Source organism: Oreochromis aureus, linkage group 1 (genome assembly GCF_013358895.1).
Source record: "Oreochromis aureus strain Israel breed Guangdong linkage group 1, ZZ_aureus, whole genome shotgun sequence".
In the NCBI taxonomy this organism is placed as follows: Eukaryota; Metazoa; Chordata; class Actinopteri; order Cichliformes; family Cichlidae; genus Oreochromis; species Oreochromis aureus.
In genome coordinates, this window is record NC_052942.1 from 12,189,782 (window position 1) to 12,213,919 (window position 24,138).

The 24,138-nt window shown below is 41.6% G+C and overlaps 1 protein-coding gene across 6 annotated transcripts in view; it reads right to left on the bottom strand.

The window, feature by feature from the left end:
• Positions 1 to 563: 563 nt before the first annotated feature.
• Positions 564 to 24,138, bottom strand: part of myo9aa (myosin IXAa) — a 95,564-nt gene continuing 71,989 nt past the window's right edge. For 4 of the 6 annotated variants that reach the window (XM_039607938.1, XM_039607942.1, XM_039607934.1 and 1 more), the window contains 27 exons: positions 20,574 to 20,714; positions 20,125 to 20,164; positions 19,333 to 19,455; positions 18,245 to 18,325; positions 17,918 to 18,028; positions 15,292 to 15,414; positions 14,613 to 14,762; positions 13,847 to 14,163; positions 11,739 to 13,415; positions 11,376 to 11,475; positions 10,929 to 11,144; positions 9,910 to 10,007; positions 9,494 to 9,630; positions 9,063 to 9,286; positions 8,803 to 8,919; positions 8,503 to 8,691; positions 8,282 to 8,332; positions 8,021 to 8,132; positions 6,718 to 6,779; positions 6,276 to 6,468; positions 6,032 to 6,160; positions 5,775 to 5,880; positions 5,562 to 5,693; positions 4,579 to 4,702; positions 2,970 to 3,169; positions 2,704 to 2,846; positions 564 to 2,599 (listed from right to left, as the gene is read on the bottom strand). In XM_039607938.1, coding sequence (XP_039463872.1) covers positions 2,142 to 2,599; positions 2,704 to 2,846; positions 2,970 to 3,169; positions 4,579 to 4,702; positions 5,562 to 5,693; positions 5,775 to 5,880; positions 6,032 to 6,160; positions 6,276 to 6,468; positions 6,718 to 6,779; positions 8,021 to 8,132; positions 8,282 to 8,332; positions 8,503 to 8,691; positions 8,803 to 8,919; positions 9,063 to 9,286; positions 9,494 to 9,630; positions 9,910 to 10,007; positions 10,929 to 11,144; positions 11,376 to 11,475; positions 11,739 to 13,415; positions 13,847 to 14,163; positions 14,613 to 14,762; positions 15,292 to 15,414; positions 17,918 to 18,028; positions 18,245 to 18,325; positions 19,333 to 19,455; positions 20,125 to 20,164; positions 20,574 to 20,714 — 5,554 coding nt within the window. In that variant the 3' untranslated portion in view covers positions 564 to 2,141. The remainder of the gene's footprint in view (positions 2,600 to 2,703; positions 2,847 to 2,969; positions 3,170 to 4,578; positions 4,703 to 5,561; positions 5,694 to 5,774; positions 5,881 to 6,031; positions 6,161 to 6,275; positions 6,469 to 6,717; positions 6,780 to 8,020; positions 8,133 to 8,281; positions 8,333 to 8,502; positions 8,692 to 8,802; positions 8,920 to 9,062; positions 9,287 to 9,493; positions 9,631 to 9,909; positions 10,008 to 10,928; positions 11,145 to 11,375; positions 11,476 to 11,738; positions 13,416 to 13,846; positions 14,164 to 14,612; positions 14,763 to 15,291; positions 15,415 to 17,917; positions 18,029 to 18,244; positions 18,326 to 19,332; positions 19,456 to 20,124; positions 20,165 to 20,573; positions 20,715 to 24,138) is intronic. The other 2 variants (XM_039607929.1, XM_039607951.1) reach the window with 2 other exon arrangements.

The window sequence follows — 24,138 nt, forward strand, 5'->3', positions numbered from 1 at the left end:
TTTTCTTCTACACGTTTGCTTAATGCTTGCTTAGAGAGGCAAGGTCTTTACAGTATAAAGCATTTTAACGTGACTGTTGTGATTTGGTGCTTTATAAATAAAACTGAATTGACTATCCCATGATCTTCTGTAACTGGTGTCTTTGCAAAATGGAAGTGTTTAGGAATCACATCAACTCATTAATGAAGTGCAGACAAGGTAAAATTCACAGCTTGATCACTGAATGCTGAGGTGCATGGTGTGTAAAAGTCGCCAACACTCTGCCGACTCAGGAGCTCCAGACCTTCTGGCATTAACATCAGCACAGAAACTTTGGGCTGGTAGCTTCAGTCCAAAGCGTCCTCGGGCCAGACGTTGAATCTCCAAGTTGCTCCTAATCTAGTCACTAGACAGTGAATGTTACAGTAGATTGTGCTAGTGCTTATATTAATGTTTGAGTGAATAAGACCTGTATTAAGCCTTTTGTGTGCTTAAGTAGAAAAGCGCTATATAAGAACCAGTCCATTTAGCATTTTGTCACAGAATAGTAATATTGCAGACATGGATTACAACAGCCAACTGTGTGCATTCAAGGGTTTTATATTGTTTGTGTCTAAACCTGCTAATTGTTCTGGTTTGGATCACATTGTTTTTGCACAATTAATCCAAGGTAACTACCCCAAATGTCAAATTCCCCTCCTGGCTCATACACAACTTGGAATTTGTTTCTTTTGCACAGAACGCACTTTGACATGCCACACTGGGGGAAAACAGCAGAATAAAATTATAGATAACTGGACAGCATTAGCTGCTTCAGTTTCAGGTTCATTATATAGCGCATGGCTGACTCACTATCATGACAGTGGGACTCTAACGGTGCCCCTGTTAGCATTACTGTTATTAAGAGTAATTTCCTATTTTAAACATAGACCTAAAGAAAAGAATTGCACTTATGCAGTTGGACATTTACAACTAAAACATACACACTGATCAATAATGACAAGACACAATGATTTTATGTTCTTGCATGGTTGCTATTGAGCAAATGCTTAAGAGACAGGAGAGAATGGCTTTGGGAGTGGGAGGAGTGGATAATAATGGATTTCAAGAATAGAATGGCATTTGTTCTCTATACTGTACATATGACCTGTATTGTACATAACAGTTGTATGGCTGTTAAGCAGTGAATGCAGGAATTTTATCACAGATTCCAACATTCCTAAAGAGCTGGGATCCCCTTGGCTGGAATACACACCAGCTGACTTGGTCCCTTTGATGGCGGTATTTCCCTTGTAAGGGGAAAAGAAAAAAAAAAAAAAAGCAGCACAAACTTAAAACACATTAAGTGGGTTTTTTTTTTCTTTTCTGTCTCACACAAACATACAGTCACGCATGAGCTCTCGCCACATGTACACAACAGAAGCGTGGGATCCACTGCCCAAACCCAAACATCTCTGTTCAAGAATCTCTATTTTAAAAAAAACCAAAAAAAAAAACCAAGATAAATATTTGACTTCAACTACCCAGCAGAGGCTGGTGTTCCGGCTTTGTACAGTATTTATACCTGTATATTATATGCTATAAAGAATTTCTGTGACATTAAAATTTTTAAATAAGGGAAAAATTATTTTGTAATAACAAAGCATCCACTGCTTACATTGATTGTAAACTCATAAAGCAGCCTATAGTTGTGAGCTTTAAGTTCACTGTAACATCTGTGACGCCTGATGGTGCCTGATTTGTTTTTCTTCTCAATTTCTGTAGTACACTGCTTCAGCTTTCCAGCTCTGTAATATTCCCTGATGCCGTGTTTTCTTCTGCATATTCCAACATTCCCTTTTCTCCGTCCTCCTGCTCAGTTTGTCTCCTCTTGGCGCTGAGTAAAGAGTTGCCAAGACACAGAGCACGATTGGCAGTTTCATCCACAGAAGAGCCCATCTACTTCTTCTTGTTCCTCTTCCAGACAATTCTCCTCCCCGCCTCAGGAGGGGGAAACACTGTACACAGCACTTGGGGAAATTTCTTTGCAGATTTTAAGAATGAAAGGCTAAGCAAGAGTGGTTTGAGGAGTGGAGATCAGTTGCCAGTTTGTCATCTCCCATTGAGAACATGTATGCCTGGCAGGAAGTTGGATAGGGATTGCTTTGGTGTCTCATTGTCCTTCATACCATGAATTCATTACTTCCATATACTACCACGCGCTGTGGCATGTCTGAAGGGTCTCTGCCATGACCACCACCTTCTCTGGAGGGCCTTGGGGCAGTATGTCTGGCTCCTTTAAGTTTCTGCTTACCCTTATCTGGATTGTAGGTGCCTCGGCTGGTAAACTGGGGCCTTTCATCATAAATCGCTTCCTGATCTCCGGTAGAGCTGTTGTCTAAGCTGTTGGATGGGGAGGCTATGGGTGGAGTCAGACTCTGGGCCTGCGATGGACCTGAGCTGACACCAGAAGACTTGGACTGGAAACGAAAGCGCCGGGTGGAAGAAGAAGACGATGAAGGATGGAAATGTGATGAGGAGGAGTACGAGGACCCGATGTCTACAGAATCCAGAGACGCAGGCTGGCGGCGGAGAACTCTGCGTCGGGGGCTCTTCGCGTCAGATTTCAAAGGACCTCTCTCTGGAGAAACCCCCACCCAAAAAATGCAAAGAGGTCAATATTTTTTATCTGCACATGAAGAATTGTGAATGATAAGGCAGTTTAGAATGATCAGTATGGCATACCAGAGAAGTCAGAAATGGTCTCTTCAGAGTCCACATTAAGGTTTTCAGAGCTGTCAGCTGTACCAATGGAGGCCTCAGACTCCAGGGTCTCATCATCTGAGGCTCGTGGCTCCAGAGACAGCATCTCAAAGGTCAACTCCTCCCTGTAGAGACAGGCATCATCCAGAAAAACAAATGAGCTGTGCGCAAGTGATGAAACACAGCTGGCATCAATGCAACACACAAGCCAGATAATTCAACATTTAAAGCACAGTGAGAATGTTTACTTCTCTTTCTGAAGGCTTTCAATTTCCTCTGTCAGCACCCTCTCTTCCTGCTGCATGGCTGCCCGCTGATGCTCCGGGATGTCAGGTAACGACTCCGCTCCCTCTTCACCGCCGCTCTCTTCTGTGGCAGCGTCAGCCATAGGCTGCAGCCGTGGACTAACAGGAGGTGAAGGTATGTGGTAGCTTGGTCGACCTTTTCCCTGAGGAACAAATCAAGAGCGGACTTTTAATTTTTTAAAATGTTGATTATTATAAAATGTAAACGCTGTTATATACATTACAGCTCTTCGAGCAGGCAGCTCTGGACTCACACATGCAGTGACCAATCAAACTCAGACACAGTTTATAAACAAACTTTACCTTTTTGGCTGCATCTGGTTGCTTTGAGCAAAAGTAATAAGAATCAAAATATCAGTAGTGCCAGGTTCAAAATGGTCAAGCTTAATGTGCAGAAATAATCTGGTAATTCTAGTGACTGAGTGATAGCTACACTTCAGGAGGACACCATCTTGCGCTTCTTTAAAGTGGCAACAATATTACTAGTTGCATTATACCAGGGGTGTCAAAGCCTGCAGCCTGTGGGCAGGATCCAGTCCACAGAAAGGTTCAATCTCACCCTGTGCATAGTTACTGAGAAGGAGGGGATGATTTTTCTTTGGACCTACTGTATTTGGTACCAGGAGGCATTGTGTTGGAAACTGTTAAGAATGAATCAGGTCATGAGTGGCTATCCAAACTGTGCAAATTTAATCTAAACCAGTATCCTGAATCATCGGTTTTACAGCCTTCGACCTTGGGATCATGAGTAATTTTATTTTCAGTTTCACAAAGAAACTGACCCACAATGTGCTAATTGCTATTTGCTGTATTACTCTAAAGCCGGACTGACATTTTATTTTAGTAGGTTATTATACAATGGTCAGCATGTGTTCAAATTTCCTGAACATGGCTCATTAACTAAAATGACTCTGACACCCCTGCATTACACTAAAACGGTACTTTGTTGGGGAATGAAAGTCTTCCAACGCACCGAAGAAGAGAAGCCAGAAGAAAAAACAATGATGACACATGTCCACAATTTATGTAGACAGTTTCCTAAAAAGCCTTAATGCCGAATACCCTGAGAACATTCTATTAACATACAACGATAAAGTAAATCTAATTATGAGATTTAATTGCATCCACATGAGATGGTAACAGAACACAATACGGCAAGAAGAACAACAACAAAATAGACTCTGTGCTGTGATGACTCATGCTTGATGGATGGATGACAGATGTTTATATCTCAACATATACTGGATACAGTGATCTGTACACCACAACACTGGATGATTCTTTGGGAATGCAAACCATGGTGTGTGTTTACATACCGTAATGTGTGCTATGCACATAAATCTAACAGCTATTAGTACTGGTCTCTGGGTAAAGGAAAAGACATGTTAGGGAGGACAGAAGCAGGTTATAAAGGAGGAAATCATGGCAGGTAAAGCAGTGAAGGATTTTGTTGGGAGGAGTAAAGGTTAGGTAGATTTACAGTAGTAATGAGTCATTGTAAACATGTGATTTCTCTGATAACCGTGGGATTGGTCATACTGATTGAGCTTACCATTGACCGTCGGATATGCGTCAGTTTGGACTTGGCTTTATTCTCAGCAAACTCCAGAGTGTTGATGTCCTTTAGTCTCACTTTGTACTTATTCATCTGTTCACAGATGATAAGTTCTACGCACCTATGAAGAGGCAGCAAGAGACAAACTTCAGTTACTGGAAATTTCAAACAGTGCAGCAAAACAATAACTTCATATAAAAAGGTATATAACATTCCTCTCCATACAGCCACCAACTCTATCCACCAGTAGCGAGGAAATCTGCAGCAAAGCAGGCCAAATTCAATTCAAATCAATCCAATTTTATTCATATAGCATCAAACCATAACTCATCTCCAAATACACATATATCAAAGCAAACATCTGGAGACAGCGCTGAGGAAAAACAGACTGTATTGAACTGATATGAAGCAACAATGCTGTTCTGTTACTTTAAAAGTAATGACTAAAATCACCACAGCTGACCTCTGTTCTGACTGCTTCCTTCCCCACTTTCTTCTCTCATCAGTACTGGAGCCAGACTATTTATATACATATATTATTTGTATTCTAAATAAAACTGATTATTCAGTTTATCAATCAATCACTCTTATCAAGATCATAAGAAAAAAGGAATCTGGAATTTTTGCTAACTTTATTCTTTTCATTAATGCTGTTATTTAAATGGGTGGTTATGCTATTAAAATGTGTGTCACTGGCCATAACTCCGCTTCTGAGTATGTGTTGATCCCCCTAAGAGGCTTTGTGATTGTTTGTGTGGAACAGACAGGTGTGGTCTAAATTGGAAGTGGCCACCTTTGGCCCCCATTGGGTCCGCACCTGCGTCCGGGTCATAGAAAGGCACAAAAGTGTGGTTTTTCATGCTTAACTTTACTGTTCTGATATGAAACAGATTCAGTCAACATCAGTTTTTCTTTACCAAGATCTACTACCTTAGACAAAGGCACTGAATTTGTTTGACAGACATTAGACATAGCCTTACGCTGTTGTCTTGTTGATGTCCTGGACGCTCTGCAGTGGATCAGTGGTGTCAGGACAGCGAAGGATGCAAGGAGCGAAAACTATAGCCAAGGCATTAGGTGACATACGGTTCGTCTCCTCTTCCAAAGCAATCCTAAAAGAATGAATTCTGCGTTTTACTTGTCTATCAAGAAGGAACTAAAGCGTCGTCATATATTAATGAAAAAACTGTTACCTGACGAGATGAAATATGAGGCGTTCCAGAGTGTTTAGATGAGTTCTGCTTAGCTGGTCAATAACTGAATACACGCCTCTGATCAGTTCCTTTTTATCCTGCAAACCTGTGAATTAATATCCCACATGGGAACTCACTTTTTACTATTGCAGCAAACCATTACACATACATTCTGATGTCTGCAGAATATGTGTGGCCAAATTCTCAAGTGCAATTCAACTGAACCACAGCAATAGTCGGCATATGCGACCACTCACCCATGACACGTATGAATTCGCCATATAGCTCAAATGTCATCAGAGGGTTAGGCAGGTCTCTCAGCCACTGCTTGAAAACACTAGCAATAACGTGGATGTTGTAGTCGTCCAGAATCATGTGCTCCACATCTGCAGGACAACAAAGACAATGCAGACACAAAACGCAGACACTGAGTAATTGCAAGCAGCTTTTTAAAGCCAGCTAGCACCATTCACCTGCTCACTGAGTTGCAGCCAAGTTTACCTGTATCAAGTCCCAGTTTGAGCTCCTTAATTTTATTGGTGGAACCAGATTTGCGGTAAATTCCCTCAGTGTAGAGGCCGTGCATCTCAATGTAGTTGATAAGCTTCTCCACTACCAGAGGCACTGTTCTCTCATCGTTAGTCAGGCGAGAAACTTCTACTCCAAACTGTCTGGAGGAAAGCTCTGGATCGAACTATTCAGACACAACCATAATATGCTCTTATAAAAACAAACATACGTACATGCCTTCACACCATTCAGAGTTCATCCAAAACTAACGTTATAGTTTAAATATCATTAATTCAGCAAACTAAGTACGGTCTTTAATAATTTTCATAAGCTCAAGAAGTAGAAATAACACTAGCTACGGTACATAAACCCACAACAACACAATTACTGTCATGAGACATCACTGCGACGGTGCACAATATGGCCGACTCACCTTCTTACTGCATTTGGTGGTCGTCTTCTGGCAGCACTTTCTGTGGCAGGCGTACCGGCACACTGGATAGACACAGCCATAGAGATCAAACACATCATTTCCATTATCCACAGAAAGGCAGTGCCTCCTCATTATTCAGCAGAAGTTGTAAGAAAAGGTTAAAAAACATTTAAAAAAGTTTAAAAATTTAGCACATGAGAAGCCAAAGCAGTGTTGGCTGGCACGAAGAAAACATCCTGTGTGACTAAAGGGCAAAATTGTGTGGAGAAATCTCTGGAGACACGGAGCCGCAGACCCCATGAGTCCAGTTGAAAACAATCTGATTAGGGCCGAGGAGGGAGAGAAGGGAGGGGCTCTATCTCTGAGGCCAGACTGAACACAGCTCGGCCACAGAAGGGGGTGTGTGTGTGTGTGTGTGTGTGTGTGTGTGTGTGTGTGTGTGTGTGTGTGTGTGTGTGTGTGTGTGTCCGCGCAAAACTTCATGTGAACATCCACGTGAAGCACAGAGATGTGTGTCTGTGCGCATTTGCAGTCATGAAAAAGTTAATTCTTTTATATCATATTAATTAAATTAGTTGGATTATGTAACTGATACTCTGGCATTCCCATTGCTGTGGGGACCTATCTAGTTTGCATAGTCACAGGAACTTGATTACTTTGGGGGGGAAGCAAGCTCACATAAGCAATTAAAGGTTTATGTTTATGTTTAGAATGAAGGTCATGGTCAGGCTGATGCCAAGTCTCTATGAAACAAATAAAAGTGAAAGTCTAATGCCCTCTGAAGTTATGGAACCAACAGTGTGTGTGTTCGTGTATGGAGCAGACTGACATCAGTGTTAAGGACATTTCAATTATTTGGTCTTTCCACCAATCTGGGAATTTTTAGTCTTTAACTTCACTTAGGAAGAACCTCAGACAACCTCAACAAGCTCGACTTTATCTCCACCGTTTCCATCAGAGGATATTTTCAAGGAGTAAATCTGGGATTTGTTTCATTATGGTACAGTTAGTTATTCAAAGTGTTATAATTAGTTCATTTTAAAACTACTGATGTTCCCTCCATCGGTGGGACTACTCTCCATGTGACAATGCAAATTACAGCATCACATATATTCTAAGGTTGAAAGCAGCACATCCAGGATTAAAACCTTTATTTGATTATTAATTTTCTGTCAGTTGAATTACCGATCAAACATTTTTGCGCTAGCACGCTCCACAGTCAGTGGCCTTCGAAGCGTCCACTTTTCCTGGCTGTATTACACTCAGGGGTTCTTTAGCTGTAACACTGTGCGTGCATACTCACATTTGCACACACAGGCCCGGTCCATCATCCAGATGAGTGACGAGCAATATTCACAGTATGTGGGGATGCTGTACTGGGTGGACTTGAAGATGTGGCCGTTATGCTCCTCCACCTGCAGGGGGCAGCAGAGCACAGGTTCATTTGAGTTTACGTTCATATATTTTATATTGTGTGAGTGCACTTTTTTTTTGATTATATCACTATTTTCTGTAATGATGGTGAGCACGCTGTTAATGTTGACGAGGATAAAGGCAGATTTACATTGTCCGTGTCCTTCTTCCTCCGTTTCTTGCGTTCAGGTTTTGGCAATGGCTGCAGTTAAAAAAAAAGAAAGAAAAAGACTAATTAAAATAAGAGAGATTTATTAGTTTTCATTTCATTATCAATAAATAGCACCCAGTAGTTTTTTGTAACTCTACACTCATTTGTGTGCCTATTAGAGTTGTGTCTATTCACCTGTACAGTGAGGAGAGTGTCATTACCTTACTGAGTGTACAGTGTGCAGGTTTGTACTCAATCATGAACTCGTCCAGGAAAATCTTAAAGGTGTTCCCCCACACTTTGACAGGAGACTCCCTCCAGTCCCTCTGCTCCAGTCGCATGATCTTCTCCAAGATTTGCTCAAACAGTGCATAAAGGTCTTTGTAGCGGATACTCTTACCATCATCCATCTAGGGAGGAGTCACAGGAAGAGTGCGGTATTTATCTTTCTAGTCTGGGAATACATGACTTTTCAGTTTGAATGGTTATATTCAAATATAAAAAGCCTTCAGAGGACTTACTGCGAGTGCTGTGGAGTAGGAGTTGAAGATATTAAGACGAAATTCCTTCAGAGCCTTTTTAAACACGATGTCCACCAAGGTGTCCTTTTTGCTGTCCTCTGCGTCCAAGTCGCTGATCTAAAACATGACACCATCATAGCATGATCATAAATGACACCGGACTAATACCTGATGTGCAGTTCAAATATAAAGAATCAAAACTCTGATACTCAAGTTCATCTTCGAGCTCTACGTAATGCAGCTAGCATATATTGCTGTACCTTCTTCACAAGGAAGTCGTTCATGCTCCTGTAGTCGCCGATGGAGGTAAGGATCTGCAGCGAGTCATTCTGCCGCTGGGCAGACTCCACAGCCACGCTGCTGATCTTCACACTCCGCCTCCGCTTTACCTTGGGAGATGGCTCCCTGTTCTCTTTCGAGTCTCTTAATGACTGATTTAAGGTCAGATCAGGACTGCATGGCGGCGACATGTTTTCCTGACCTGCTACAAGGAAGAGAACTCCAATCAGTGATGCTTCAGAGGCAACAATATTATTTTTAATCAATATATTTGAAGAACTAATTACATTTATTTAGTAAAAAGATTTTAAGTATCTATTATCTCCCACTCAACAACTTTCAGTTCTTAAAAGAAAAAAACAATAATAACAGTATATCTGAAATGGATACATTTTGCTCTTGGAAATCACACCTTCTCCAGGCAGAGGACCAGTGTCTCCAGTGTCTCCATCCAAGGTCTCAGCCCCACAGATCAGCTTTTCTCTGGAAGTCTTCTTATCCACGTACTTGCTCTTGCCCCAAAAACGCGGCCCAAGAATCTTACGACTCCTAGTCGAAAGGAAACAGAAGTGACAAGCAAATGAAAAAGTCTCAAAAACAAAAACATGTCAACCAAAATCGTGTCAATGACAAGACAAGGCTGTATGCAGAAGACTCTTTTCTGAAGGTAATAGCACTGTATGTGATACAATCGATGTGTATATATATATATATATATATATATATATATATATTTTGGTCTTGTTTTTATATGGTTTTATATAGTTATGCTTTTTTTTGTGTGCATTTTCCTATTTTTTGCTAGAAATGCAAAGTTGAAGAGCAAACCTTCCATCTTGTGAGTTTTTACGTAGCGAGTCCTCTTTGACCAAATCGCCTGAAGACATGGTTTTGTGTAGCTTCTTTTTCTCCTCGGAGCTTGCAGGCTGAAACAACATCAGGACAGGTAACATGTTCAAGACAAAATGGCAAAATGAGAAGAAAAAAAAAGAGATGTTCATTCCATTTGTTCAAGTATGATTATGAGCTGAAGGCAAAAACGAGCCACTAGATGGCAGCACCACATCACTGGTGCTGCAATGGCTGAAATTACATTTTGCCAAACATGATGTAAAAAAAGGTATAACACAAAACATAAAGAGTTGAAAACAAATGATACAGTTCAGTTTTTTGTAGTTGAGGAGAATAAGAGTTTAAGGGATGGGGGAAAAAAATCAAGAACAAATCATGAATTTAAGGATTTTTTTTTTAATGATTTTCAAGGTTTGGCTAGTGGCTAGTGTTATCTGCTAAGAGAAAGAAGAATCAGGTGACATGCAAATCTTACTACCCAGGACAGAACTAGAAGTAAATCAACAAGGAAAGTCGCTGTAACAGCTGTGAGAGAAAATGACGCCAAATTATGTTAGAAAAGCATCTATGTTAAAAAGCTTCATGTTTCAGGAAGAACACGTTTCGACAGGTGTCCTGCATCGTGATGCATAAATCCAGATTCACACTCACTGCTGATTTCTGGAGGGGTTGTCAAATGTAGTAGTAGATTCAAAGTTGTGACGTGCTTGAATTCACGTCTTTAAAAGCTGACATGAATATTACACATCACGCCAAACATAAAATCAAAAATGATCTCAGGCAGGTATTCCAATATGCCTTTGAAATACCTGCCAGAAAACTTGTTTTTTTTTTAATTATTACTGAGAAAAGAGAAATTTACTGGAGCTCATATTGATTCAGAGGTGTGATGCAGACCTATGCTCTCTCTGCTGAGTGGGTTAGAAATGTCAAAGAGAAGCCACGCTTATAAGAACTTAGAGAGGGCCACTTGTGGCTTGGATGGCGCCTGTTACCATGTCTGAGTCACTGAAACAGGACTCTCTTAGGCATGCCTCCGTGGTGCTCTGTTTGGAGAGGGGTAGAGTGTAATGACGGGGGCTGTGGAGGCTGTCGCCATCATAGTCTTCCTCGTCTGAATCGCCCCCAACTGAGAGAATGGGGGTGCGGGTGAGGAAGTCGGAGCGGGTCCGTGCCATTCTGGCTTTCTTTTTTTGGCCCGCTCTGCCAACCTGGAGTTTACCAGAAGTGATAACAGCATGTTTAAATGTAGCCTTTAATAACCTGAGCTTCAGTGCATTGTGGTCCTCATGTTGGTGTGCTGCACTGTTCTTAGCGTAAGGCTGAGCTATCCTGCCAAGATTCATTCATTCGTTCACAATACAAAACTGCACTCCTGAAAATATGCAAACGCACGTCAAACAGAATGCTCATTTAAAAAAATGTTTACAAAAATTGCTTACATCCCGTGCTTTTGTTCCCTTAGAAGATTTGGGCACAGACGTTGGTCCCTCTTTGGAGATAGCAGCTGGTGTGTCTTTAGTGACAGTATCACTGTCAAACCTGATGGAAAAAAAAATAGTAAAACATAAGCACAGAAAATTTCATCAATGTAGTGAATCTATTAAGTAACAAGCATGAACAAATGTGTCGTAGAAAAATTAAAGACACTCTTCTGTTACATTTTGGGATCTTTCAAATGACCCCAAACTACGTTTTTGTGGAGAAATGAGACAATCTGTGTGAAAAGTGCCAGCCTCCACCTCAGATCTGCTATTGTAGTACAAATAAATAAAAATGCACAAATTGTTTAATTTGGTACTCACTTTGCAAATGTGACTTTGTCATTTGGAGAGAAGAAGATGCTGCCAGGCTTATCTCTCATACCAACTGTGGCGCCTTGATCGCTTGGTGATTTCTTGGCAGTTGCTCTCTCTTTGCTTCCTCCCCTGTCTCTGGACTCTAGTGTGAGTTTGGGTGCCCAACCCTCAGGAACTGGCTTATTCTCCATGTGCATTTTTGTAGGAGCAGAAGCAGGTGGTGGAGGCTGCTGGGGTTGAGGAACAGTGGAGTCTGACAGTGTCCTGGTATGAGGAACCTCCCCTGCTGCTCTCTGAACCAGCACTGAAATGGGTCTGAGGGGCTTCCTGGAGGCTGCGGTTCCACTGACATCTTGTCCGCTCTGTCGACTCTGCTCTATCTTGAGCAGAGCCTCGTCTTTTTGTTTCTCAAACATGTCTCTTTCATACTGAGCGAAGTAGAGACGCTGCTTCTCCAGCACTTCTTTCTGACGTCTTATCTGCTCCATCATCTCCTTTTCATCCTGCTGCTGCTGATTACGCTGCCTCTCCTCCTTCTCCTCGTTCAGGCGCACCAGCTTCTCTATGACAGCCTGATCCGCTTGAGGCACTGTGGTGGGAGCAGGGACGGCAGGTCTGTCTGGTTTCTTTGATGAAGGTGTTAAGTCGGCCGTCTGGGCTGTAGAATCTCGAACTTCTACAGAGGGGCGGACAGCGTTACTCAGCTCCTCACTTAGTGGCGTCTCTTTCTGCATACTGATGACCACCACCACTGGGCGCCGTGTTGACTCTCTTCTGTCTCTGAGAGGCTTGTTGATGGCGGATGTGGCTGTGGAGACGGCTGCATCTTTGCTTTGTTGAGACTCTGCAGCAGGATGGGAGATTACTGCACTGCCCTCACCAGCAGGGACATAAAAGGTTGGGAGGTAGTCGACTTTGGGCGGATCTACATGGGGGGGGTCCGTTTTGATCGGGCTGCCTTGGTGGGCAACAGTATCAGAAAGCTCTGTCCTGTATGGTTCTGTTGGCTTGGGGCTTGTTGAAACAACATCCACGTTAGGCTCTGAAACTGGAGAAACTGGCGGGAGAGGGGAGAAGGGGTCCTCAGTGTCTGTCACCTCTTCTGTGGCCTTTGGTGGCTCCTCATCCATCATGAGAAGCTCAAAGCTGCCTTTGGAGCTCTGGCTGTCAGGTGTGCCTTGGGGTGAACGCAGAGGTGGGCTTGCAGGAGGCACCAGTTCAAGAGACCAGCGCCGGTCCTCGCACGGGGACGCTGCTCCGCCGCTATTTGCCCGCACTTCGAGGAGCTTCAGGCTGAATTGGGCCTGCTCCAACTCTCTCATCCGCCGGCTCTCTCTCTTGGCCCGGGTGGTTCTCTGGCTAGGTTCATCTGCAGTCCTAGCCCTTTCTCGCACTGTCACAGAGGGTGCTGGTACTGAAGTTGTTGCTTCAGTTTGTGTTTTGGAGGGGCTCTCTTTTGTCGCAGCATCTTCTCCTCCTGCCTCCTTAACCACCTCCTGAAGGCTCTTTTCTCGTTGTTCGTAGGAACGATCCTCCCAAGTGCTGAGGTCCAGTCCCATGATTATTTCTTGTGGCTCCTCCTCCTCGTCTTGCGAGAGGCTCACCTGGCCATTCTGGAGCTGAAGGAGCTGTTCCTGCTGCTCCCTTTTCTCCCTGAGTTTCTGCTCTCTTAGTTTCTTGAAGCTGACAATCAGGAAAGTATTACTGGGTTAACGTAAACTAACCATCTAACATCTTTCATCACTCTTTGTACAACTAAAGTTACTGATGACAAATTTGATCTAGCTCGAACATTCAGCGATGTCGGAGTCTCATACACAAATTCTGAGCTCACAGCAGCTCAGCTGTAGAGCTGCTTTGGGTCGGATTGCTTGCGTAATTGTATGCTGTTACATGTACCAAGCCTAGCCTGAACAATGCCCAAATACATGGCGGGAGCTGTGTGCAAAGATTAATCTGGTTTTTAACCAGCTTTAGAGGGGGGAGAAAAAAAAAAAACCAAACAAAAAAAAAACATCACACAGTCATCTACTCTTAGAAGCTATTTTCAGAGTAGTGATCCTTTTAAAAATGCTTATATACCTCAAGTTTCTATAAACAGGTGCATGGCTTACCTTTGCCTGGTGAGGAAGCCTTTACAAACTGCCTGTAGTTGTATCACAGCAGCATACAGGCGTAAGTAGGCTTCTCTGGCTCGATGACAGCGCCAGGCTGCCTGAATGACCAGAGCTGCCGTGCAGCGCCGACAGAGCCAGAACCTCCATGCCCTCTGTAGCACCAGAGCAGCCTCCCTCCACAGCCTGAACCTCTGACGCTCTCTGTAACCTCGCCAGTGTTTCTGCAGACACAAAGCTGCCCCCTCCTGGACACTGAGGTCATAGTCGTCGTCGTCCTCCTCCTCGTCTATGGACCGGACAGAGCGCCACCATCTCTGTAATGAAAACATCTTTCATGTTCATCGAAGATAACTATTCCAATAATGTACAAGCATCTTTGTTCAAAGCGCACTTTGATTTTTTTCTTTTTAACTGGGATTGTAAAATGAAGGAAATTACTATAGTTGTTATAAGGAAATGGCTGACAATTTCATCTGTGAGTGAGGTGTTCTTTCACGTATGTTCATATTCTTTTTGCAAACTTTGCACTGTACTTAACACATTATTATATAGAACAAATAGGGCTAAGGGCTGTGATTCATTTTCAGTTACAATACACAGACCCTTTTGCCTAATATGGGCATAAAATTAAACAAAACAAAACAAAATTTAAAAAAAAAAAAACAACTCACAAATTCTATAGTAAGAACTCAGACATAAGGAAATGACAGATGCAAAGTAGATCGAGATGACAGGAGTGACGGGGAGGAGCGCTGTACTATACCTGGATGCAGACTGCTGCTTCTCTCATCCGGACAAACTGCTTCCTCTCCAGCCGGGCTCTGAATCGCCGCTGCAGCATGATGATGAGTCTCAGAACTTCCTTGTGGAGGAAGGCCTGCAGCTGCTGACGCTCAGCCTCCCGCAGAAACACCTGAGAGGAGGAGCCGTGATGGAGTCAGTACAGGGCATCCACACTTATTAAGACAAAACTTCAAAAAAAAAAAAAAAAAAAAAAAAATCAATTACAAGCACACAGACATGCTTCAGAAAGCCTTGGATGCATATGTGGTCACAAGAATGTCAAGAATGACCTTCTAATTATATAGACACCATCCCAGAAACATGCACTTCTCTATCATGCCCCATTCATAACCTAGACAAAAATACCAAATATGTGACACTCTCATATCTCTTTTTTTAAATCCTCATTAAAGAGGATTCTTTAATGAATTTATCCCAACTCCCCATCCATAATGTCCTTGACTAGTCACAGTTTTTCTTGTATTAAACTGTTTAAAAAACTAAAGAAGTCAGTTGAAACAATGTAAAAATCTTACATTTTTTCAGTGAATGACTCTATCATGGATATGTACACAGAAAATGTGACACACATCAGAAATAGCCTCAACAGTTTTTAAGCTGATATAAAAGATCTGGAGAAAAGAAGGGAGAAGGATTACCTTTGTCTTTCCAACTTGATACCCATCTGCTTGTAGGTCTAGCTGGTCCAGGCACTGCTGGATGCCCTCTCTGGTAGCACTGGTGCCCTCTGGAAGCAGCACACTGAAGTGATGGACAAAGTCCTATCAAAGAAACAAGAACAGATATTAATGAGATGCATCCCACAGCTCTGTTATGTTCTGGATTTTAATTTTTTAAAAGTCATTTGCACAAGATTCCTGTACAGAGATGTTTCACTTCAGTGGGGATTAATTTAAAATATGTCTCCAGACTGAAACGAGACACCCTTCATACAGGAACAGCAACATTTTAAAAAAATGCTGTCGAGCATCATGTGGTTTCAGGTGAAAATCCATGTCATCCATAGTTAAGCTCAAACATCATGGTATAAATATGCTGAACTCCCACTCTTCAAACTGAGGCTCATTGTCTGAAGTCAATACAATCTGCACCCTGGGCTGTAGGGGGTGGACAGGGAAACAGATGCTGTGTTTATACAATTACAAGCATGGGGAGTGTTTCGGAAAGCAGGGGACAAAGTAGAGCCTCTGTTCTAAACAGCAGAGTCCTCCAAAATGATCCCATGCCCAAGATATTTCTAATTACAGCTGACCGCAGCATTCAATATGTTTGGGAGAATTTTTGGTAAATGACCAACTCTGATGCTAAAATTATCAAAGTGAGGTCATCGAAATACCAGCTCACTGGTATTATAAACCAAATGTTAGTTTTAATGCCATAATGATATGTATATATAGAAAGTAAGCTGTTTTTAGAGTAGCATTACAAATTTTATTGGAAACTATTTCGCATTGATCTAAGAGATAGTTGGTAGGGTAAAGGTTAAAACTATAACTATATGCATCCAGGAAATAAAAATAAAAGTTGAGCTACTTGATTAGAAATTCATACATCTGTGGGACCTGGGTGGCACTGCATTATAAACAGGCATGATTCTGTCATGGAAATCACTGCATGGACCCGAGAACATGTCCAAAAAAAGGTCACAGTGCCATTCACAAAGTTAAAGCTCTGCCATGGAGAGAAGCCATACGTGAGCATGATCTAGAAAACCTGCTGTCTTCTCTGGGTTAAAGTTCATCTGGGGCAAAGTGGAAAACTGTTCATTTACAGACTGCTGTTAGAAGAAGAGGGGATGCTGCACATTGGTAACCATGGCGTGTCCAAGCTTTTTTGAGAAAAGTTGCTTCCATCAAATTCAAAATTATCTCATTTTTTTCTTTAAATGGAGCATTTTCTCACTTTAAACATCTGACATTTGGACTAACTTACAGAGGCACTTATGTTAAAATGCCTCTGAAATTACTATTTAGGAATCCTGGCAGCAAAGACCTTAAATAATAAAACGTAACCACTATACTGGTTACACGCCTCCACAACATGGAAAGTAAATGAAAAAAATCTGACGTAGGAGTGAGCCACTCCCAAATCTGCATCTAACTTCATCTGCTTTATTAGTCACATTTCTTACAGGGTTGACATCATTCCTATGAGAGCCAGTGTGGTTAAAGACGTCTGCCACATCACATCCCTCATAAGTCCCTCATGACACAACATACAAAGAACCCCCAAATGAAACAACATCACCGACAAGTTTCCTGGAGATGAATTCATGGCTGGCGCCTACACTCGTGGAAACATGAGTGTTGTTTAAGTTTTGGCTCAGGAGCGCTTCAGCAGCACTCTGGCCTACATCTGCCTGTGTAGCTATGATCTGCTGCTGAACTTTTAGCAACTGGCTCTTTCGGTGTATTCTGGAAATTAAGATCTTTGGCATTTATCGACAAAGATCGCAAAATACGCAAGAAGGGGAGACTCGGGAAATGAACAGTGTTTGAAGGGGAGCTTCAGTTTTACACAGGTTAGTTAAATGCTCAGCCTGAGAAAATTTTTGAATAGTGTCTTCTGTAGGTCTGCAGGCCTTTGTCAAGACAAATAACTTAATAACGAAAAGTTTTGCTGCAAACCTTTTAATTCAATATGGAAAGTGCATAATCGGGTATCATAGGACAGATTAAAGACAGGTCTTCCATCATTCTCTCACAAAGTTTACATGATTTTTATGATGAAAGCAACATAATGCATCCAAAGAAAAAAAAGAATAAATGACGGTTATAAAGATAGGGTTGTAAACTGAGTTCTTGAGAGTTATTTTACTTTTAAAAATAACAAAATTATAATTATTAGTGATGGTATAAAATATGTTTACTTCCATTATTAGTTTGTATAACAAAAATTGATCTATCTTAAAATATATTTTATATTGTACTGTACCTGGTTTAGTCACAAGTAACTTTTTCTGTACTACATTACTATTTTTTTGGTTAATCATTCCTATTAAATGTTGAATTTGAAATAAGGGACAGTACATTAACAATCCGTAATCACTAATTAAATGATCCCTAATTGAACAAGAGGTTAGGAAGATGGATGGCTGGAGCAGTGAGCCCAACCACTCTGAGTTATAAAATACTTCAGCCAAAGCCACATCAGACTCACAGATGGGTAAAAGGTGTCCTTTAGTGTCAATAACAACCCCAAGGGGTTATTATGAAGCGTAACCAGATGCTTGAAGAGTATACACAGTGTAATTGTGTGTATTACCTTGAAAGTGTACTTGATGTTGTAACCCGACTGCCGGATGTGTACTGTCTCCAGCATACCTGTGTAACGCAACTGCCTCAGCACCAGGTTATCGTTAAACCGTAAGGGCAGCTGAAAGAGAGAAAGAAAGCAAGAGAGAGAGAAAAAAGGAGGCATGGGGGGGTTAAAAAAAGGAAGAGCGACAGGCAGCAGAGGTTGCAGAGAGACGACGGGAAAATGATAAACAGCTTTAAACAAAAAGTCCAAACTTCAAAGGAAATAAGTAATGCTTTGAAAACTAAACTGAAACAGTCAAAGTGGCCACAGGCTGGAGGGAGCACACTGTACCTTCTCAGCATTGGAACGGATGCACTTGACAAAATAAGGCTCAGACTGACCCAGAGTCTCCATTAGCTTATTGAGAGAGGCCTAGAGGACAAGACACAAAATATTAGAATTAACAGAGAAGAAGATAACGAGCTGAGGCTCACTTCACAGCTGTTTGACAGGCAGAAGTCACAGTCAGGTGACTCTTGTCAGTTATAAATAACTGGTCCATTTGCAAGCAAAGCTCTTCTGCTGCAAGATTAAAGTATCTGCCTGGGATCATAATTACCAGCAACAAGTCTATGTTAGCATGCAGACTTGAAATAAAAAGGACAAAGACATGTGTGCAACATTTCCATGTGCCGTCATTGTATGTGTGTGTAAACACATGCACATGTGTGTCAGCATGTGTGCGCGATAATTCAGTGGCAGGAGGAATTCAGTCTCCTCCCCCTCCATGGGAGATTAAAGCAATCAGCGCAGCACAGGATGTGGAAAGTGAAGTCATCCACACACAGGGGCCAGGGCTGCCTGCCAGAGGGGCCTCAGCGCTCGTCTCTACCTCCAACAGCCAGAGCACACAGTTCACGTTCAAAGAACTTGGGAAGAAAATAGAAAATTTTGCTCTCTGGAATTTGTTCTCAGCCTTTTGTGTGTTACTACCTAACAATACAAGCTCCTATCAGACACTTTGGACCTGAAGAGCACCGAATCATTCTGATACTGGAAGCTGTGCCTCTGTTCATTCTTTGTGAAGAATTTTCCAAAGGGTGTGTTTGTGTGTTTTTCTTTTTCACTAAATCAAATATATTTTATTACCAGACATGATGTCATACAAATATGACTTTTGGGCGTGGGTAACTACATGATGGACACCTCACACACACTGGATCCAGGATTACACAGTGAGCAGTAAAGACTGCACTAAAAGAAACTAAGCCATTTAATGGACACACCTTGTTTTTGTCACATTCACAGCTGGGAGGGGATTCCTCCAGCCTGCTCAATCTCACCCTGGTGAGATTTTTATTGTGAGGAGCACTGAGAAGGAAATTATTGAACTCTGTATGCGGCTGCTTTCTCTGTGTTTGTGCGTGTGTGTGTGAGACCTGGAACTGTGCGCTGATGCTGGGTGGTTTCTTCTTCTTGTGGAGGTGCAGCAGTGACTTGGTGATGCGGTCGTGAAGCGTCAGATTGTTGAGGTACTTCAGTGACTTCACATTGAGTAAATGCTGCAACAATAATAAAGTCAGAGTCAATTAATAATATAAGAAGTTCCATCTATTTAATTTGTATTTAGCAAATAAAAGAGTTTCCAAGATTGAAAAATATACACATAAGAGTCAGTTAAAATCGCCTACAGGTATATTTACTCTTCAACTCATTTAAAATTGGTTTAGTGAGAGAAGCTCACTTTTTCCAGTACAGGCTTTAGGAACCGACAGGAGCAGTAAGTCCTTCTTCTGATACTCATCTGAAGGATGTTCCTCAGTAAGCAAGATGGACGCATATCAAGATAGATTTATCTAAAATTATTTATAAAGCTAAGAGTGGTTTCACATACAAACTCAATCTTAGAGAAGCACCAACAGATGGGAGATTTAGTGCTTTTGATTTTGCATTTAAAAATAGTGCATGTTTTGTTTTGCTGTTTTCAGTATTTGTTTTTTTAATATTTCGACTGTTAAAGAGCCTGGTACTGTTCGGAAGCAGATCGCCATATCTTTCTGTATAAAAATTAAATATCCAAACACTTAAATTCAAGACTGGTGATATATATGTACAGTAAACAGGAGTGGCCCCAGGACAGAGCCCTGGGGAACAAGTCATGGCGACTTTACGCTTGCTGTCTGTATGCACTGTGACCTATAAGGGTAAATTAAAAATACTGTGCACTGTACCTTTGGAAGAACGGGCTTAGATTTGTAGTTTTTGTTCCTCCTGGAAGAAAAATAAAACAAAAACTGAAAATCTAGTTCAGCAGTTCTTTAAATCAGCAAGTGAGACAGCTGGGTTTTTCTTTTTCTTTTTTAAATCAGGTCAACAAAACAACCTATAATTTCAGAATTTTTTCCTAAATGTGTCATATTCCTGTCAATAAAGCAGAACTTTATTGATCCCTGAGGGGGAAGAAATTCTCCTTCACTTGCTCTCTGCCATACAGGGGTTTAGAGGTCAGGTTCAACTAGAGATCAGCACCGACTTAGCTTGCAGGAATGTAGTCATTGCTGGAGGAGACTTCATCGGGACAGATGTTTGAACTTTAGGGTTTACTTGTGTCTAGACTGCAGCACTAACCAAAATAACAAATCACTGTAGAGCAAAAAGAAAATAGCATCTTGATACTGACATGAGGATGTCGTGGGCTCTCTCCAGGAGTTTGCTGCTGGTAGAGTTGAGAAAGATGCCATCATCTTCTGCAGTAGAGCTGCTGGATGATAAGCGGCTCTGTCTACCCAGGCGCCCGTTCCAGCCGAGCCCTGGGGAACCCCTTTGGACCAAACACACAGATCACTCAATGATTTGAAAATAAAAAAGTAAATAAAAGATTTGTTTTTAAGCAAATCAAACTTTAAATCTATGCTGATCACTATATAATAATAATTCTTTACATTAATAGTTTCAAACATTTATTAATTAAAAGCAATACAATACAAACCACTTTGAGCAGTTAGTTCTCCATTTTTTAATTAATCATAGCAATCTATTCCCATATACTAAGAAATATATCTTGTTGTAACTTTACTTTTTTAGCCTGTGTATAATATCTTTTGAAATATATTTATTACTCATTTATTACTTTTACTTCCCTTAATAACCTTAATGTGTTTACCCACATAGCAAAATATGTGGGTAAACACATTAAGATCCAGGCCATACCAAAATTGGTATGGCCTAGATCTGGCCCACACAGTGTGCTTACACATGGCCCACATACAGCAAAGAATGACGGCCCTTTGGTGGTCCAGATCTGGTTTGCCAGATGTGGCCCACACATGGGCCAGCACAAGGCCAGTTGCAGACACACTGGTGGTCCTGTGCTGGCCCATGTGTGGATTACCTTTGGCAAACCTGATCTGGGTCACCAAAGGGCCGTCATTCTTTGCGGTATGTGGGCCATGTGTAAGTTGTGTGCAGCCACGGGCCAGTTGAAGACACACTGCTGGCCCTGTGCTGGCCCAGAACAGTTTCAGCTCTGGATGACATACGTCTTATCATGCCAGAAGTCAGCCAGCAGTGCCGGCTTGATACTAGATCTGGGCCCTACCTGCTTGCTATGTGGGTATATAGTGTTGTCTTCCCTTCAGTGTTTGTCTCAGTATCTTCCCATTCCAGTGTGTTTTTGAAATGCTCTGGTTTTTGGTTTCCATATCATGTACTATGTAATTCTGGACTGTGAAATCAGCTGAACTAAAGGTGCGCTTTTTCCTTACATCTGTCTGCAGGTGAGTCCGTACTTTGAGTCTTCACCTTGCAATTCATGACACCGTTTACATAATCAGTTATTCCATCCCTTCTTTGTCAAGCTTGCAGGGTCAAGTCCATAAAATATATACTATAAATTAAAACTGTCAAAAATAAGAAGCACAAATAATAAACCAGGCAGTGTCAGTCACTGATTCTCCAACTTTAATCTAGCTGAATCTAGATTTTTTTCCCCTAAATATTTTATAAAACCTAAAGGATTATAGGCAACAACTTGCTTCTTACCATAAAAACTTGACTTGATGAGTCATTGAGGTATCGAACATGTCTTAAGATCCATGTAATGACTCTAGTGTTTCTTTATTTTACCACAACAGTTTTCAGACATCTGTTTAGAAATCACTGTTTTCCTTTGCACTTGGGCTGTCAGATGAGACGTTAAACAACGTATACTGAAAGTTTAGAAATCAGCGGCAAACGCATGGTTGTGTGGCTTTGTCCTTTTGGCACTTTTAAATAGTGTGATCTAAGTATATCAAACCATCACTGGCATTTTGCATTTAGAAACCATAATTTTCAGAGGAATGCAGGGGAAGTAATTTTCATTCCCTTTTCCAGAAGAGAGAATGAATCTCTCGTACAGAAATCCCTTACTGAAGCCCCAATGGGTTCAAAACCTCAGGCCTCAAGGTGGAACCCAACCACGTGTCCAGAACCCAAACAAAAACATAAGCAGTCAGTCGCAGTTAAAACCCATCAGACTATTTTGTTTTTTATCCCATAGCAAACTGAAAGAGGGTCAACGAAAGACAAGTAAACAAAGACGATCTCCATCACTACTCAGAACAGAGCACAGCTGTGGCAGTTAAAGGTTATCTCATGCTTCCTCAGATCCACTGAGGTGCGCTGTTTTGTTTCCCGTTCATCATTCATGAGTTTACAAGAATTCCTCCACATGTGTTACAGGCCACACATTATTACACACAGACTACAGCAGCAAGATAGGCTCGCTGATTCATAGTATGTTATTACCCGGAGGTTGAATCATTCATAAAGAGAAAACCAGGTGGGACACCTGTGTGTGTGTGTGTGTGTGTGTGTGTGTGTGTGTGTGTGTGTGTGTGTGTGTGTGTGTGTGTGTGTGTGTGTGTGTGTGTGTGTGTGTGTGTGTGCAGGGCTGCCTGCTTGGTTTGAAAGTGACTGTTAACGTCCACTGCTTAAATGCTGAGTAAAAAATAACCTGTGTGATTAGCAGATCTGGGCGATATCCAAACTAAAACAACCAAACCGCAGGCCCGTCTGAGCTTACTGTGTTATTGTGTTTAGCATCTTTGTTGCACAAGAAGGAACAAATATTCAGCTCTTGGAACCATTTTAGCAAGTTTGGTCCAAAAATGAATTATCTCGGCACGAGTTGGATGGATTGCAAGGGAAATTGTGTTTTTTCAGGGTCTAAACAGGATGAAAACCTTTTACTGGTTACTCATCCAACAACTTTATTTCATTAGCACAATCTGGTGTCTTATGTAAAGCTAAAGACGTTCTTATAAAGCCTTAGCAGTATCTTTACTTTGTGTGTGAATAGGCAGATATTAGCATGCTAATATAAACTCACGGTCTGCAGTAGCTTGCATGTTTAGATTAAAGCATCACATGGGTGTAACCGAAATTGAGTCAAATTGTTAGAACTTACTCAGCCAATGTAGTTCGTTCTGATTTAAAAATGGTGATGATGCACAAAACAGAGGACTTTTAATTTTTTTGGTCAATCTAAAAAATTCATGTGTTAATTCTGAACTATATTGGACATCAAGACGAAAATTTGAATCCAGAAGTACAAAAAAAACAACCCTAAAAAACAGGGGCATTCTTTCCACCACATTTCTTACTGTGGAGGTCACTGAAGAGACCCAAAGGATGCTCCTCCACCATCATCAACCCAAGGCTACGTCTGCACAGTCCAAGGGGAGCAATGCAGATGATTTTTACTACCAGTCAGCATTACATTACAAAATGATGCATTTCTGCAGAAAAACCACAAACCTCCAGTGTGTAAGTATCATTCAAAATCTTTGCACTCCATCCCTACATAATCTGAGGACCAGCGTTTACCGTCTATGGCCAAAATCAGAAAATATTTTTTTGCGTCACAAAACAAAGTAAAGCATAAATCTCCTGTATGAATCTGGTTCACCATATAAGGGAGATTTTCTTCTCAGTTGATCATCTATCTCTGCAAATGGTGATAGTACAGTATGGCTTCTGTAGTGACTGTTTATCTCCATAGTGTCTCAGAGAGTCTCATAAAACACTGCTCTGTCTGCTGCTCTGTCCAGCTGACAAGCACCCTGCAGGGACCGAACATTTATTACTCCCCGGGCACTTCTCTCCGATGCATAGCTCTGACTTTACATCACCGAGGAAGCAGCTGCAAGGGGTTTAGTGTTCTCCTAGCATGTGGAGGATGAGGGGAACATGGAGGAGGAAGA